The sequence below is a fragment of the Amphiura filiformis genome, chromosome 10 (genome assembly GCF_039555335.1).
Source record: "Amphiura filiformis chromosome 10, Afil_fr2py, whole genome shotgun sequence".
NCBI classification, from domain to species: domain Eukaryota; kingdom Metazoa; phylum Echinodermata; class Ophiuroidea; order Amphilepidida; family Amphiuridae; genus Amphiura; species Amphiura filiformis.
The window spans coordinates 18,504,115-18,518,779 of NC_092637.1; the positions used below are offsets into that span (position 1 = coordinate 18,504,115).

Below are 14,665 nucleotides of genomic sequence, written 5' to 3' on the forward strand. Positions count from 1 at the left end.
TTTACATTTCTTTAACATAAACATACCTTTAAGAGATTTTTTCCTAACTAGTTCAATTTGCTGGGTCCAAGACAGTGTATCATCAATGAGGACCCCTAAATGTTTACATTCATAAACTTTATTAATGTTAATACCATTTATACACAAGTGACCATGCTCAAATATAAAACTAGAGAGATTGGTCACTGATGTGCACCATCAATTTTGATCCTGTGGTCATATTGCTAGGCAAAAATTCACAGCAAACATGGTAAATTTCTCTCGATTCTCGTCTATTTGAAACAAGATTGCCCTCCCTTAATCAATATACTTTACTCATAGGCATCGCATCAGTGCTGATACCATTTGTACCAGTGCTGATACCATCTCTTAATATTTATGACTCAGGTTATTGCTATCATGCATTTTTTGTGAAGCCCATGATGTCAACTATCTCTGGTAGAAGTGCAGCTTTGCCCCCCCCACTGATACCAAAACACCCCATCTGAGGGGGTCAGGATCACAAGCTATTATACAATCTGACTAGTGGCACACTCACACACTTCGCACTCTACGGCTATGCAATCATTGCAATGGTTGGTGCCTTGTGGGAAAATATGGGAAATTCATGCAATAGTTGAACTTTGAAACATACGTAAACGTTTCAGTGAATATCTAATTGATAATAGTAGTGACAGATATAGGAGTCGTTTGTTAGCGGCAACATGGCAATGGCGTCGACAGAGGCCAGTGCTGACTCGCCAGAATTAAAGGTATGTATCTTATTATAATTATTTGATCATTATAGAGTTATAGAGTGAAGATGAAATCTGCAATAACCGATATAAATGACTTTAAATCCCATACAGTACTCTAATAAATAAAAGGTCCAATCAGTATCATTACACACGCGCAAAGGCTAAGTATATTAAAGATCCATTCAGTGTTCCCAGCCAAAGTGTAAAAAAAATTGTATAAATTGCTTTAAAATGAAATTAGGTGAGAAATTAGGTATTTTTGAATAAACATTTTGGGGAAAACCCAAGGAAACGGCAATATTGGCAAAGTTGAAGCTCCGTTCAAATACAATGTAGTAAATTTCTCTAGCTAAGTAGAGATATTACATTTTCATGTAAAATGTCCTGACGGCTTTTGGTTTAACCAAAAGCAGGCTATGTTAGCACATCTATGCTACTAACAAAGGTGAAAAAACCCTGTATATTTTACGATTTTCCGAATGAGCAAATCACTGAATATGCCTTAATAGCGTAATGTTTCGTTAATGTAACTTTTTAAGTCCAATCCATGAAGGTGAAATCCAATTTCTTTTTTAAATTTTTCTCTTTCTTTAAATGATCATATTACCCATGCATACATTAAGGGTACACGAGTTATTGTTGGTCGAAGCAGCCAACAAAATCGATTTTCATTAGCTATATCAATATATTATGATAAGGATAATAAACTGAGTGCAATGCATTAGTCAAGATAATCGCACGCGCCGTGGAGTTATTGCATTCTCGGCTCTCGAGCTAAATGCAATAACTCCATGGCAAGTGCGATTATCTTGACGAATGCATTTGCACGATACATTATCCGTCATATACTTTGAGTGTATTAAAACAATAGGCAATATTAATTGCTTCATTCATTATATTAGTTTGAATATTAGGTAAAATATCTTAAATTTTAAAAACACCGTGAGGTCATTGACCAGGTAGCATTTACTAGTAACTGGTCAAGAAAATCAATCACTGTATAAAGTTAGCTATCAATGGTATCGATTGCGCCATACGTCATACTTTAGTAACTTATTCACGCATGCTTTGTAACCAATTGACTTTATGTTGTGATCATTTAATATCGTGGTTCCGAACACAGAGAGCACTGAAGCAGTTGACCTGGAAACAATCGATTTTGACGTCCCACTACATGTAGTACTACGGTGAATGGAGATGAGAGAATAAACTTATATATCAATATCAACTGGACTTCATAGTTCTACAATTTGAACTTTAAAATCTACTAATATTGTTAAAACACACGACAGTGGAATTTTTCAATTTGTTCAGTATTATAAATAGCATGATCATGATATTATGCGCTAGTATGTGTTTCCCGGGCGTGTTTATGTTATCTTAGATATATGCCTACATGTAATTAATTTGTAAAATGCTGAATATTTTGTAATGGTGTCATCTCATGATCTTGTATAATTATGGTCCACCTGTTTTTAGCCCTTTTTAATTAATAGAAGCTCGATTATTCTCATTTGATGTTTGATTTATTTGAGTTCATTAATCATAATTTATGACAATGATAGTTGCAAAATAGAACAGTTTGTAACCTATGATTTACATTCATTCATTCATGTTGATTTTGTCCAATAGGAGAACTTGTAATTGCCATAAGTAAGCTAATGTACATAAAATCGACATAATGTCATTTCCAAGGGTGGAAATTGACATATATCCATTATTTAAAACCACTTGTGCTGTTTGCATCAATTTTATGTTGTGAAATTGGCTGCGTGACTGCTTCCCTATACCTGATTGGTTAAAATTGTTCTCAACTATTTTGAGGTATAAATCGACATAAATGTCAATTTCAAGACATGTGATTGGTTGCAGAAAAGAATACTCCCAAAAAGACATCCAATGCGCCCAACAGAAGTTGATGCATAATGCTATGGGCTGTCGATATGTACGTTGACCGCTTTTGGCCTACCCAAAAATCTTTGCCACCCCTATAAATCCCTCCCCCTCCAAGTACACATCATTATTGCACCACCCCAAGACCTGCACAGGAAATAAGCTTCCATCCAGGTAGACTCTTACACTATGTACAGTACATTGTATTTTTGAAAACAAGTCTTCTAATTTAAGCCATTTACTTTCTAACAATACTCAATAGGAAACGATATTTACTCATTTTAGAACGGAATACACGTTGAAATAGTTGTAGAATAATTATAAGAAAATGTAACAAGCGACCGGTTGTATTAAACATACAATGATTGATGAGGGTCATGAACTGTGATAGAGCTCGTACTCCGAGGTGTATTTTTGGTGCATTCGTAGCGTAGTGATTTGGAAATTGACATATGTCAATTTCTAAATTGGCATATGTCGATTACATTTTGAATTTTTCTGGCGGTAATTTCAGCCAATGAGGCGGAAGGCCGGTTGCAGCAACCAATAAACAGTAATAAATTCGACACTAGTTTTCAAATAATGAGCATATGGCGAATTCTCGCAAGGTAATTGACATATGTACATTTTACGTAAATTAGCTTACTTATGTCGATTACAAGTTCTGCTATTGGATAAAATCAACATATGTCGATTTCACTGAAAGAAATTGACATATGTCAATTTGTGCATTTATGGCAGCGATCGCACGTCATATGATGTGCTCTAATGTCCCACAATAAATACTGTGCAAACGTTCATACCCCATCCCTTAAGCCATTCGTCATGTTCATGGACACTGCACATGCACTCATTATCTACCACTACCAGACTACTACTATCAGTGCATGCATAGCCTGTATTAATTTGGATAATTGATTCCAATCGATTGCATTTTATGGTTAAAATGTGTATATTTTATATTTTTAAAAGGATGTGATTTAATTTTTACCTGCGGCGCGGCATGCAGCGTAGGTGATTGATTAGTCACCTGTTGACAAAAGAAATTTCAACTATCAGCACAATGTTTGTTGGCGTTTTCTGTATATCTGAGACCAACTGATTCAGAATCTAATGTGATGCCACCGTGGCACCCTATTTTAATTAAGTTACCTCAAAACTCCTTGGATAAAACAATATAAAAGATGTTAATCCCGGGGTTCCAAAACCTCTGAAACTGTACATTGTAGATAGTGCAACTATTCTTCATCCCGTTGGGTTGACAGGTAATTTACCTGAACCTGCCATCGGTGTTGTGGCACATAAATTCTGAACTGTATCTAGTAACTTTTGTACAAGATTTGCAATTTAAAGAGAATTGGCCATTGCTCATTAAAATGAGGCTTGTATGGACAATATAAGTATGCTCTTTCATTTAATGACATAAAATTTGAAAATATTGCAAGAAACACTTGAGATTTTGATTTTTAAAACCTACCTTTTTGGTTAAAAAATGTGCTTGGATAGGTAGTTTTCAACAGATTTACCACATTCGCCTTGCTATAACATTGAATTGCGTTATCTGTTCACCTAATGGGGATAAGTGTTTTTAGGGGGAAGTGTTAGCTTTCGTTTAATATAAAAAGAATTTCCACTAGATCTCACACAGCTCTTATGATGCTACGTACTCAACCGTGTAGTATAACACAGACTGCGTACTTGGCTATTCGCCGTCGAAGTGACGTCATAATCGGATTAACTACCATAGCAATAGATGAATACAATTTTTGAATAGATCGCCCTGCACTACATGCATATTGCACTACTCACCTGTGTATGTCAACAAACATAAATTGAATACAGTACCGCTCTTTTCAGAGATACTAATCTTACAGGTGCGAGTGATCAGCCTTTCTTTGACATCTATGGTTCAATGCATCGGTACCGCGTGAACGTTATAGTGCAGGGCGATATAGTCAAAACTGTATTCATATATTGCTATGGTACTTAATCCGATTAACTACGTCACTTCGATGGCGAATACTCGCTGTGCTGGATCGGGTGTATCGAGGTTGAAATTGTGCGTAGATGCATTTATAAGAGAATCGTTTTTGAGTCAAATGCATCACATTTTGTCCAGCGAACCATCGTTGCCCCTACGCTGCTGCACCATCATGGGGCCAACGTTGATCAAACTATTGGCAAATGAGCCCAACTGAGACAAAAACATGAAAACACCCAGCAAACACAAAAACGTTTTAAAAACGTTTTAAATAAGTTATATTTTGGTTATTGGTTTAGGTAAAAACGTTTTAATAACATTAAAATGTCGGGTTATATAAAGGTCACGATAACGTTTTAAAACGTTTTGTATGAAAACACACTACAACAATATTTTTAAATGTTTTCAAAAAATGTTATTTTAAACTATTTTTGCAAACATTTTTGCCAAATATTTTGTCAATACTTAAATAACATTATGTTAAAATATTTGAGCCCAGCAAACACAGAAATGTTCTTAAAATGTTTTTTTCAAAACCTTTTAATAACATTTAAATGTCGGGTTATATAAATGTCATGAAAACGTTTTTAAAACGTTATTGAACAAACATTTTTCGCAAAATATTTGTTCAACCCCAAAATAACATTCTGTTTAGAATGTTTTGTATCAAGTTTTCAAGAATGTTTTTGGAATGTTATTCAAACGTTTTTATAACCTTTATATAACCCGACATTTAAACGTTTTCTGTAAAACATTTTTGTTTGCTGAGCAATAAAAAAAAAAAAAATGTTTTTTAAAGTTATGAAAATGTTTTATACTCTTAATATACCCTTTATATAACCCGACATTTAAACGTTTTCTGACAACCTTTTATAACCTTTTGCGAATGATGTCGAAAACGTTTTGTGTTTGCTGGGCAGGGCCGGATTTACCTTTTGGGGGGCCTGGGCCAGGCCAAGATTGTGGGCTCCAAAATCATCGTGAGGAAGGCATGTGCACGCAGGTGGCCAAGTTTTCGTTTTAGTATAAGATCGACAGTAGCAGTTGGAGCATTACAATTTAGCGGCAGACAAGCATAAAATTTAGTACGAACGCGCGAAAAAAAAATTCAATTTCAGCCCACAATGAAGGTGAATTTTGCTATATAACGGGAAAGCTTGGAAAATGTGCAATTTTACTCTATTTTGGCTCAAAATATGATGTTTTTCGGACTAAAAAGGAAGCCCAATGATAAATCCGGCCCTGCATGAAAAACATCAAAATTGAAGAGTTTGGTTCCAAAAGGCACTAGCAGTAAAATTGCCAATCTAATCACGTATTGGACCAGAAGAATAGTTTGGTTACCTTTAAAAATAATTGCAAAGCTCTTGGGGGAGGGGCTAGTATTTTTGGCAGGCCATGCTGAAATTTGCCCACCGGGTGTAGAGATAATTATTGCACAATTCCCAAGATATATAGACGTGTACAGTTTAGCAACAAGGAACCTTGTTTCAATAACCGCCCCGCCCACCCCCTTTTGACGTGCCAAATAATCTCCCTCCCCCTCTCTTTACACATGCAAGGTATTGAGAAACCCAAATTAAAACCTTAAATTGTCATATCATATAATGTGAGCGCAGCGAGCAGAAAATTTTGCATATTTGAACATGTTCTTTATGTTTTCCTACACATTTTAAGACGTAACATTGAAATGGTGCCCAAAACATCTGTGCCACAAATCGCTTGCTCATCCCCCTCCCTTAGACCTGCCAACCCCCCCTTTATAATTCACCACTCCGGGGTATACATTATTGCACCACCCTTATGGTCAACTAAATTTTGAGTTTTTTAGCTTTATTTGTAGGAATGCAGAATTCTGGGAAAGCGGTTAAAACTTAAGGTTACAATCAACTTTAGAACTGAAGAGCGAATCAGTCACAGTTCAGCTATTATAATTATTAAGGCTTCAATGCCTATACTGGTATATGTTTGCTTTATTACCAACAGAAAAGGAAAATATCAAATCCTCCACCACAAATACAACATGATGACTTAAAAAAGGTAGACGGCAAAATTCATAAACTCGGACAAGGTGGATTCGGAACGGTTTATCACAGGAAATGGAAAGGCCAGGATGTTGCTATCAAAAGATTCAACCCAGATCAGGATGACCAAAAGGAATATGAAACTGAACTTGGTGTACTTTGTGGCCTAAGTCACCCTAACATTGTCAAGTTGATTGGTGTTGTAGCTCGCAGTTCGGAAGACGAAGCCTTCACTCTGATACTCGAACTCTGTAACGGAGGCTCTTTGAAGTCGTACCTTAGGAAGAGCACAGAGAAGTTACCACCAGACCAGTTTACAGCTTGGGCTACGCAGGCAGCGCAGGCAATAGAATATCTCCACAAACAAGGAATAATTCACAAAGATGTGAAATCGGATAACTACCTTATTGCAGATGAGAATGTCTTGAAGTTGGCTGATTTTGGCACATCAAAGTACGCCGATAGGACAATGGACAATGCCACAAAAAGCGGAACTCCTGCATATATGCCACCTGAGATTCATTCAGACGACCTACTGTCGCCAAAATTCGATTTCTTTTCATATGGAGTCGTTTTGTGGGAGATACTTACGAGAGGGACCCCGTATGAAGGCATGGAACCACAATTCATTACCTATAATGTAACACAAAAGAATCTCCGTCCCACCATTCCATCAGACTGCCCCGAGGACCTGGAAAAGTTGATGAAGCGCTGCTGGGAAGAAGATCGCTACAAACGGCCAACTATCGACGAGATTCTAAGCGTTGTCAGAAGGCCAAGGGATACACTTGCTGATCGCGAAAGAAGCAAGGAAGGTAATATTTTAAGTTTATGTTTACCAATATTTATAATTTGTAATTATTTTATGCTACTTAAATTTAAATACTAATTTTAAATATATAGAATAACATGTTTTATAAAGGGTAGTAAGAAAATTGCGATTGCTGCCATAAACTAAAAATACCAGCCACGTTGGAACAAAAGGTAATATTAAGTCGATTAAGGTTATCAAGTGGGGGATAGACAGTAAGGTTAATTTAATTCTACTACTTATATTTTTTGTTTCATAATTGACAGATTCCCTCGAACTGACTCCAAAGGAAGATCTTAGCTTGCATAAATATCAGCTTGAGTTGGCAAAACCAGCTCTTCCGGGATCAGATGGTGGAAAAAACATAATCATCGTAGCTCCAACAGGATGCGGCAAGACCATTGTTGCAGTGAAGGTAGTGAAGGAGTTCTTAGAGAATGCAAACGATGGTCTTGAAGAGGCAGCCAGTTCTTCTGCAATTCGAGAGAAGCCACGGAAGGTTGTTTTTCTGGTCGACAAGGTTTGGATTCTTTAAATTATACTATTCTTATAGTACCCATAGTACCGTAGTCATTTATATCATAAATCATGAGTAGAATATTATTATCGTGCGTGCAGATTGTTGTAATAAAGAGATTGCGATTTCCAAACGTAGCATCAAACGTACGTGGAATCAATTCAAAATCCCGTCACAGGAGAATGATTTTGAAAAGATTCCACTTACGTTCGATACATACGTTTGGAAATCGCAATCTTAATCTCGCTATTATGTATGTTTTACTTACATACTTAGAATTCGGTGGACAACTTCGTAAGAAAATCTACAATTTGCAGTATATGATTTTGTTACGAGTCGTACTTGACTCAAGGCCAAAATCACCTTTTACCCGAACTCACACGAATGCACAACACAAATACACTGTTCGTTTAAGCTAACAAAATCTAAGTCTTTAATTGAAAGCAAGTTTCGTTTGGTACAATATAATGACTACAAATGCACATATACATTAATCAAATATAATCACTCTTTATCTATTTTGTACTTAGCCAGCATTCTTCTTCTTGGTGATCATAAAGTTCTTGTAATGTTCTGGACGACTGATGTAATATATCCCTATTCACTTGTCCTGCGACAATCAGCGAAGTCCTTTGTACACTTGCATTGATAACTCCTTGCGTATAAATCCTTACACGAAAATGGTGTTCTCCAAACACGTTTACAACTCCTTGCGCACTCCTATACTAAACTCCTTGCGCCGTCTTCCTATGCTACACTCCTTGCGCCGTTCTCCTATGCTAAACTCCTTGCGCCGTCCTCCTATGCTAAACTCCTTGCGCCGTTCTCTTATAAACTCCTTGCGCTGCTTTCTCCAAATTTGGTGCTATTTCCTCCTTTCACACAATATCTTCAGGAAGCAGGACTGCGATGCAGTTGTCCCCACTTATTTTGACAGTTGCGTTGAGTCAAAATACCAGACTTCAGCAAGTCGACAGAAGAATATATTTCCTTTCTTGGAAGAATAACGTTCTTTGACGTATTCTAGATCTTCTCCGACAACACTGGTAAATAGTAGCACTTTGACTACATAAAATATTTCTGGTTTGTAACTTCCTTTCCTTCAAGGAATTGGACTGTAAGCATAGCCCAGATCAACACTATCAACTGTGACAATAATAAAGGCTATTGCAGCCTGTCAGATCTGTATCCAGATGATAATAATTGTAACAATATTTCATAAAGTCGCCTTTACAATCCGCAGTAGACCCTGATGTCTTACTTTGGTCCATTTTCGTAGCTCCGAAATAATAATCATAATTTCAGTCAAGGCTGAACTTGTAGCACTGTAGGAATCCTCCATGGCCACACTTTGTAATACTCTCTGAGTACCCAGCTTAATTATTATTGATCTCTCTTTTTTGAGAGATAACTACACCAACCACATATTACAATCACATCGACACAGGTCTGCCAAGAATTACTACCAACATGATGTTTTGTAGCATATCTTGGATTTTCCCAATGTTCTAATAATAGACATTCACCTTTAACATTACATCACTTCCTGTGGGTTTTTCCCACTATTTCAGTTCACTTTACTATCTCAGGGGATTTTCCCCTTGACATAAATATTCTTGATTAATGATGTTGTTATTGCAGTCATCTGGGTTTTCCCCATGATGTCATAATAAACAAACTATTGCATGATTAGAAAGGCAACTTCCCCTATTTCATGATACACAATTATACAGGGTACATCACACCCTCCCCCTTAAAAGAAAAAAGTTTGAATGTAATGAACACTTTCTTAAAGTCTTTCTCATTCACATGAACTTATAACAACATCAACTTGGAAGTTACATTACAACTCTTACACTTTACACAGTGACTACTTGCCACACACATGTTCCTTTTTAAAGGAATTGTTTGTTTGTAAAAACATACAGAATTTTGATCTGCTTGCTTTCTTGAATCTCTGAACTTTTGTCTGTATGCTTCAGGCACCAGCTCATAGGCCTTAAGGACTGCCTGTTTGACTTCTTCATAATTGTTACACTTCTCTATTGGTAGAGCTGAGTAAGTTTCCTGGCCTTCCCCACAAAACTACTTTGTAACAGTAGGGTCCAATGCTCTGGAGGCCATTTCAAATTTGTAGCTACCTTTTCAAAATGTTGGAAATACTCGTCAACATCTTTTTCTTTGAATTTAGGCACCAGCTTTACATACTTTGTAACATCAAACCCTGACTTTGAGGAGAAACTTGATGAGTATTTGTCACCTAGCTTTGCCAACTTCTCTTGTTCAAACTTGTACTTTTCTTCAATTTCTTTTTGTTTCAAATTGTCTTCCATTTCCAATTTTTGTTTTTCAAGTTCCAATTTTGCTACCTTTTCCTTTTCTTCTGTTTCTAATTTGTGGTGCTCAAGCGCCATCTTTTCTTAGCGTGCTTTTTCTTCCATTGCTAGTTTTTGTTTTTCAATGTCTAGCCGTTCTTGTTTTTCTTTATTTTCATTCTCTAACTTGATCATTTCCAGTTTTTCTTTTTGTTCCATTTCTATTTTCTTTTGGTCCATTTCCATTTTCTTTTGGTCCATTTCCATTTTCCTGAATTCTAATTGAATTTCCAACTCTTTCAACTTAAATGCTGAGTCCCCACCAATTTCTACTTCAAGTTTCTCTTCCAAATAGGATTCATCAAAAATGTCCTCCCCAACCAAAACATCAATCAAGGCATTTTTGATTATTTGCTTTCTTGTAGCTTGTGTTACTTTCAAGTCATAATGTTTGGCAAATGCTAATAAAGCAGGCTTCTTCAACTCATCAAACTTCTCCCAATTTATAGTTTCAAGAAACTCTTCTGCTTTGAACTCTGCCATACTGTACTTTCACTTTCAAGACTCAGTATATTAATGTCAACTTTTTTACAGTGTATTTCCCAGACGACAAGCCCCCAATTTTGTTACGAGTCGTACTTGACTCAAGGCCAAAATCACCTTTTACCCGAACTCACACGAATGCACAACACAAATACACTGTTCGTTTAAGCTAACAAAATCTAAGTCTTTAATTGAAAGCAAGTTTCGTTTGGTACAATATAATGACTACAAATGCACATATACATTAATCAAATATAATCACTCTTTATCTATTTTGTACTTAGCCAGCATTCTTCTTCTTGGTGATCATAAAGTTCTTGTAATGTTCTGGACGACTGATGTAATATATCCCTATTCACTTGTCCTGCGACAATCAGCGAAGTCCTTTGTACACTTGCATTGATAACTCCTTGCGTATAAAATCCTTACACGAAAATGGTGTTCTCCAAACACGTTTACAACTCCTTGCGCAATTCTCCTATACTAAACTCCTTGCGCCGTCCTCCTATGCTAAACTCCTTGCGCCGTTCTCCTATGCTAAACTCCTTGCGCCGTCCTCCTATGCTAAACTCCTTGCGCCGTTCTCTTATAAACTCCTTGCGCTGCTTTCTCCAAATTTGGTGCTATTTCCTCCTTTCACACAATATCTTCAGGAAGCAGGACTGCGATGCAGTTGTCCCCACTTATTTTGACAGTTGCGTTGAGTCAAAATACCAGACTTCAGCAAGTCGACAGAAGAATATATTTCCTTTCTTGGAAGAATAACGTTCTTTGACGTATTCTAGATCTTCTCCGACAACACTGGTAAATAGTAGCACTTTGACTACATAAAATATTTCTGGTTTGTAATTTCCTTTCCTTCAAGGAATTGGACTGTAAGCATAGCCCAGATCAACACTATCAACTGTGACAATAATAAAGGCTATTGCAGCCTGTCAGATCTGTATCCAGATGATAATAATTGTAACAATATTTCATAAAGTCGCCTTTACAATCCGCAGTAGACCCTGATGTCTTACTTTGGTCCATTTTCGTAGCTCCGAAATAATAATCATAATTTCAGTCAAGGCTGAACTTGTAGCACTGTAGGAATCCTCCATGGCCACACTTTGTAATACTCTCTGAGTACCCAGCTTAATTATTATTGATCTCTCTTTTTTGAGAGATAACTACACCAACCACATGTTACAATCACATCGACACAGGTCTGCCAAGAATTACTACCAACATGATGTTTTGTAGCATATCTTGGATTTTCCCAATGTTCTAATAATAGACATTCACCTTTAACATTACATCACTTCCTGTGGGTTTTTCCCACTATTTCAGTTCACTTTACTATCTCAGGGGATTTTCCCCTTGACATAAATATTCTTGATTAATGATGTTGTTATTGCAGTCATCTGGGTTTTCCCCATGATGTCATAATAAACAAACTATTGCATGATTAGAAAGGCAACTTCCCCTATTTCATGATACACAATTATACAGGGTACATCACAGTATAAAGCTGTAAACATTCATGTTAATAATCATCTTTATTATCAAATTAAATTAGTTGTTTGTCCCGATACAAAGGCTGTTCGAGGGGAAAAATATTGGGTGGGTAAGATGTAAGGTAAAACTAGAAGGTCTCTTAAGGACCGTAAATGAATGCTCCTACGCAGACTCTCATTATGTGGGACCGAGGTCATAACATCTGAAGGATGGAGTACTCTCATAGTTCAGTTCTCTGACCGAATGAATATACATTTGTAATAAAAAAGTAATAAATGTCCTTTAATATTTTCAATCGACACCAGGTTATTCTAGTTGATCAGCAGTGCAAGGTGTTTCGTCGCTTTTTGGATTCCAAGTCGATTATCGGTGTAAGCGGAGAAACCCCTCACCGTCCTGTCAATCACATACTCCAGGAGAAGTCCGTCATTGTGATGACTGCAGGAATCTTGATCAATGCCTTGGAGGAAGAGATTGTCAAACTATCCGAGATTGGATTGCTTATATTGGATGAATGCCACAACTGCCAGGTTGGTCGAATTAATTTATAGACCTTCATTTCGAGTCATGTTTGCTGTTAAGTTAAGTGAATCAGGGGAGAAGATAGGGGCCTGTATCCCAGCAAATCTGCAGTGGCGGCGCTACGGGGGGGTGATTATATACGTCACTATCCGCTCTTTCCGAAAGATGCAAAATCCGACACAGCATTTCTGACATGATTTGTCTGACGCAGACATATTTTCATGAAAATAATTATGTATATTTAAAATGCAAAACAAATTAAGATTCATGTTTTTGATCTTGACTACATGCTGCTGAGTGTTTATCGCGCGCCAGAATCGCGTGTGATTAAATTGAAACTGTTGTCAGAGTCTTCGGTACATATATGCAGTCGCTTTTAAAAATTAATAAATTTAGTCAATTTGCAACGGATATGGTCTTGCCTGCTATGGAGAGATATTATGGAATACCAAAGGTTGTGGTCAATGCCATACAGGTGCTCTACAAAGACTCCAATAGTGCCGTTATGGTAGATGGCAGTATCTCAGAGCCTTTCCAAGTAATAACTGGAGTGCTTCAGGGTGATGTGTTGGCACCATTCCTGTTTGTTATCCTGGTAGACTACCTTTTGATGAAATCAACTTCTGGAATTGACGCTGGAATTGTTACCTACCCACGTCGGTCAAGCAGGTATCCTGCCAAGATGCTGAATGACCTGGATTTTGCTGATGATATTGCCCTGCTGGAATCTTCCATAGACCGGGCCCAGTCACAGTTTCCTGCTGCTGCAACTGCAGCAGCAGATCTAGGCCTTGTAATCATCGCACCTAAGACAGAATATATGACTGCAAACTGTAACGCCCAACCAGCACTTGAAGTCTATGGTAGTACCATCAACCATGTCACAGACTTCAGGTATTTGGGTTCCAAGATGGGCTCTAGTGTTGGAGACCTAAAAAGAAGAAAAGCACTAGCCTGGGCAGCTTTCTGGAAACTGGAACGCCTTTGGAGAAGCCCGTCCCTGCCAATCGAAACAAAAATCAAGCTGTTTCAGACAACGTGTGTTACTGTCTTTCTGTACGGGTGCGAGTCATGGGTAATTACCAAGGACATGGAAAACAAGATTAATGCATTTGCAACATCTTCCTACAGAGTCATGTTAAACATCAAGCGTGTGGATCGGATTCCAAACGAAACCATCTACAACCTGACCAACACCACTCCACTGGTTGCCAGAGTCAAGATTCATCAACTCAAATTTCTCTGCCATATATTGCGTCTTGAAGATGGCGAGCCTGTGAAAGAATATGCGCTTTATATTCCACCACATGGGAAGAGGAAACCGGGACGGCCGCGCACACTGTACTTACAGTATGTCCAGCACCTCCTGGGAGATACTGAAGGGATGCTGCAGCCAAACAAAATTGTTTCGCTTGCCCAAGATCGCATTAGTTGGAGAAAGCTTGTAGTCGCCTGCTCCGCAGCCGACTGATGATGATGATGGAGAGATATGGAATTCTGGATTTTCTATGTATACATTTATAAATCTTCAAAATTGCACATATTCGGCGGCTCTCGTTAAATATCGTAATTATTTATCTAATCTCTGGTCTTTTAATACACTCAACAGCGTGTGATGAAATTCGACTCATGGAATATTTCCTAATTGTTTTACAGGGAGGAAGCCCGTATAACAACATTATGGCAATATACAGGTCAATGAAGTTGTCTGGAGAACACCCAAGACCACAGGTAACAATAATGATATCTCTATCATTAATCACAATGGTATAGCCTGCCGGCACATATCATCCACATAACAGATACACCTCAGACCTCACCTCTC

The 14,665-nt window shown here is 37.5% G+C and overlaps 1 protein-coding gene across 1 annotated transcript in view; it reads left to right on the forward strand.

Moving 5' to 3' along the window:
* Window positions 1-685: 685 nt before the first annotated feature.
* Window positions 686-14,665, forward strand: part of LOC140162601 (ATP-dependent RNA helicase DHX58-like) — a 47,558-nt gene continuing 33,578 nt past the window's right edge. The window contains exons 1-5 of the mRNA XM_072185866.1: window positions 686-752; window positions 6,598-7,450; window positions 7,713-7,966; window positions 12,624-12,848; window positions 14,497-14,571. Coding sequence (XP_072041967.1) covers window positions 705-752; window positions 6,598-7,450; window positions 7,713-7,966; window positions 12,624-12,848; window positions 14,497-14,571 — 1,455 coding nt within the window. The 5' untranslated portion in view covers window positions 686-704. The remainder of the gene's footprint in view (window positions 753-6,597; window positions 7,451-7,712; window positions 7,967-12,623; window positions 12,849-14,496; window positions 14,572-14,665) is intronic.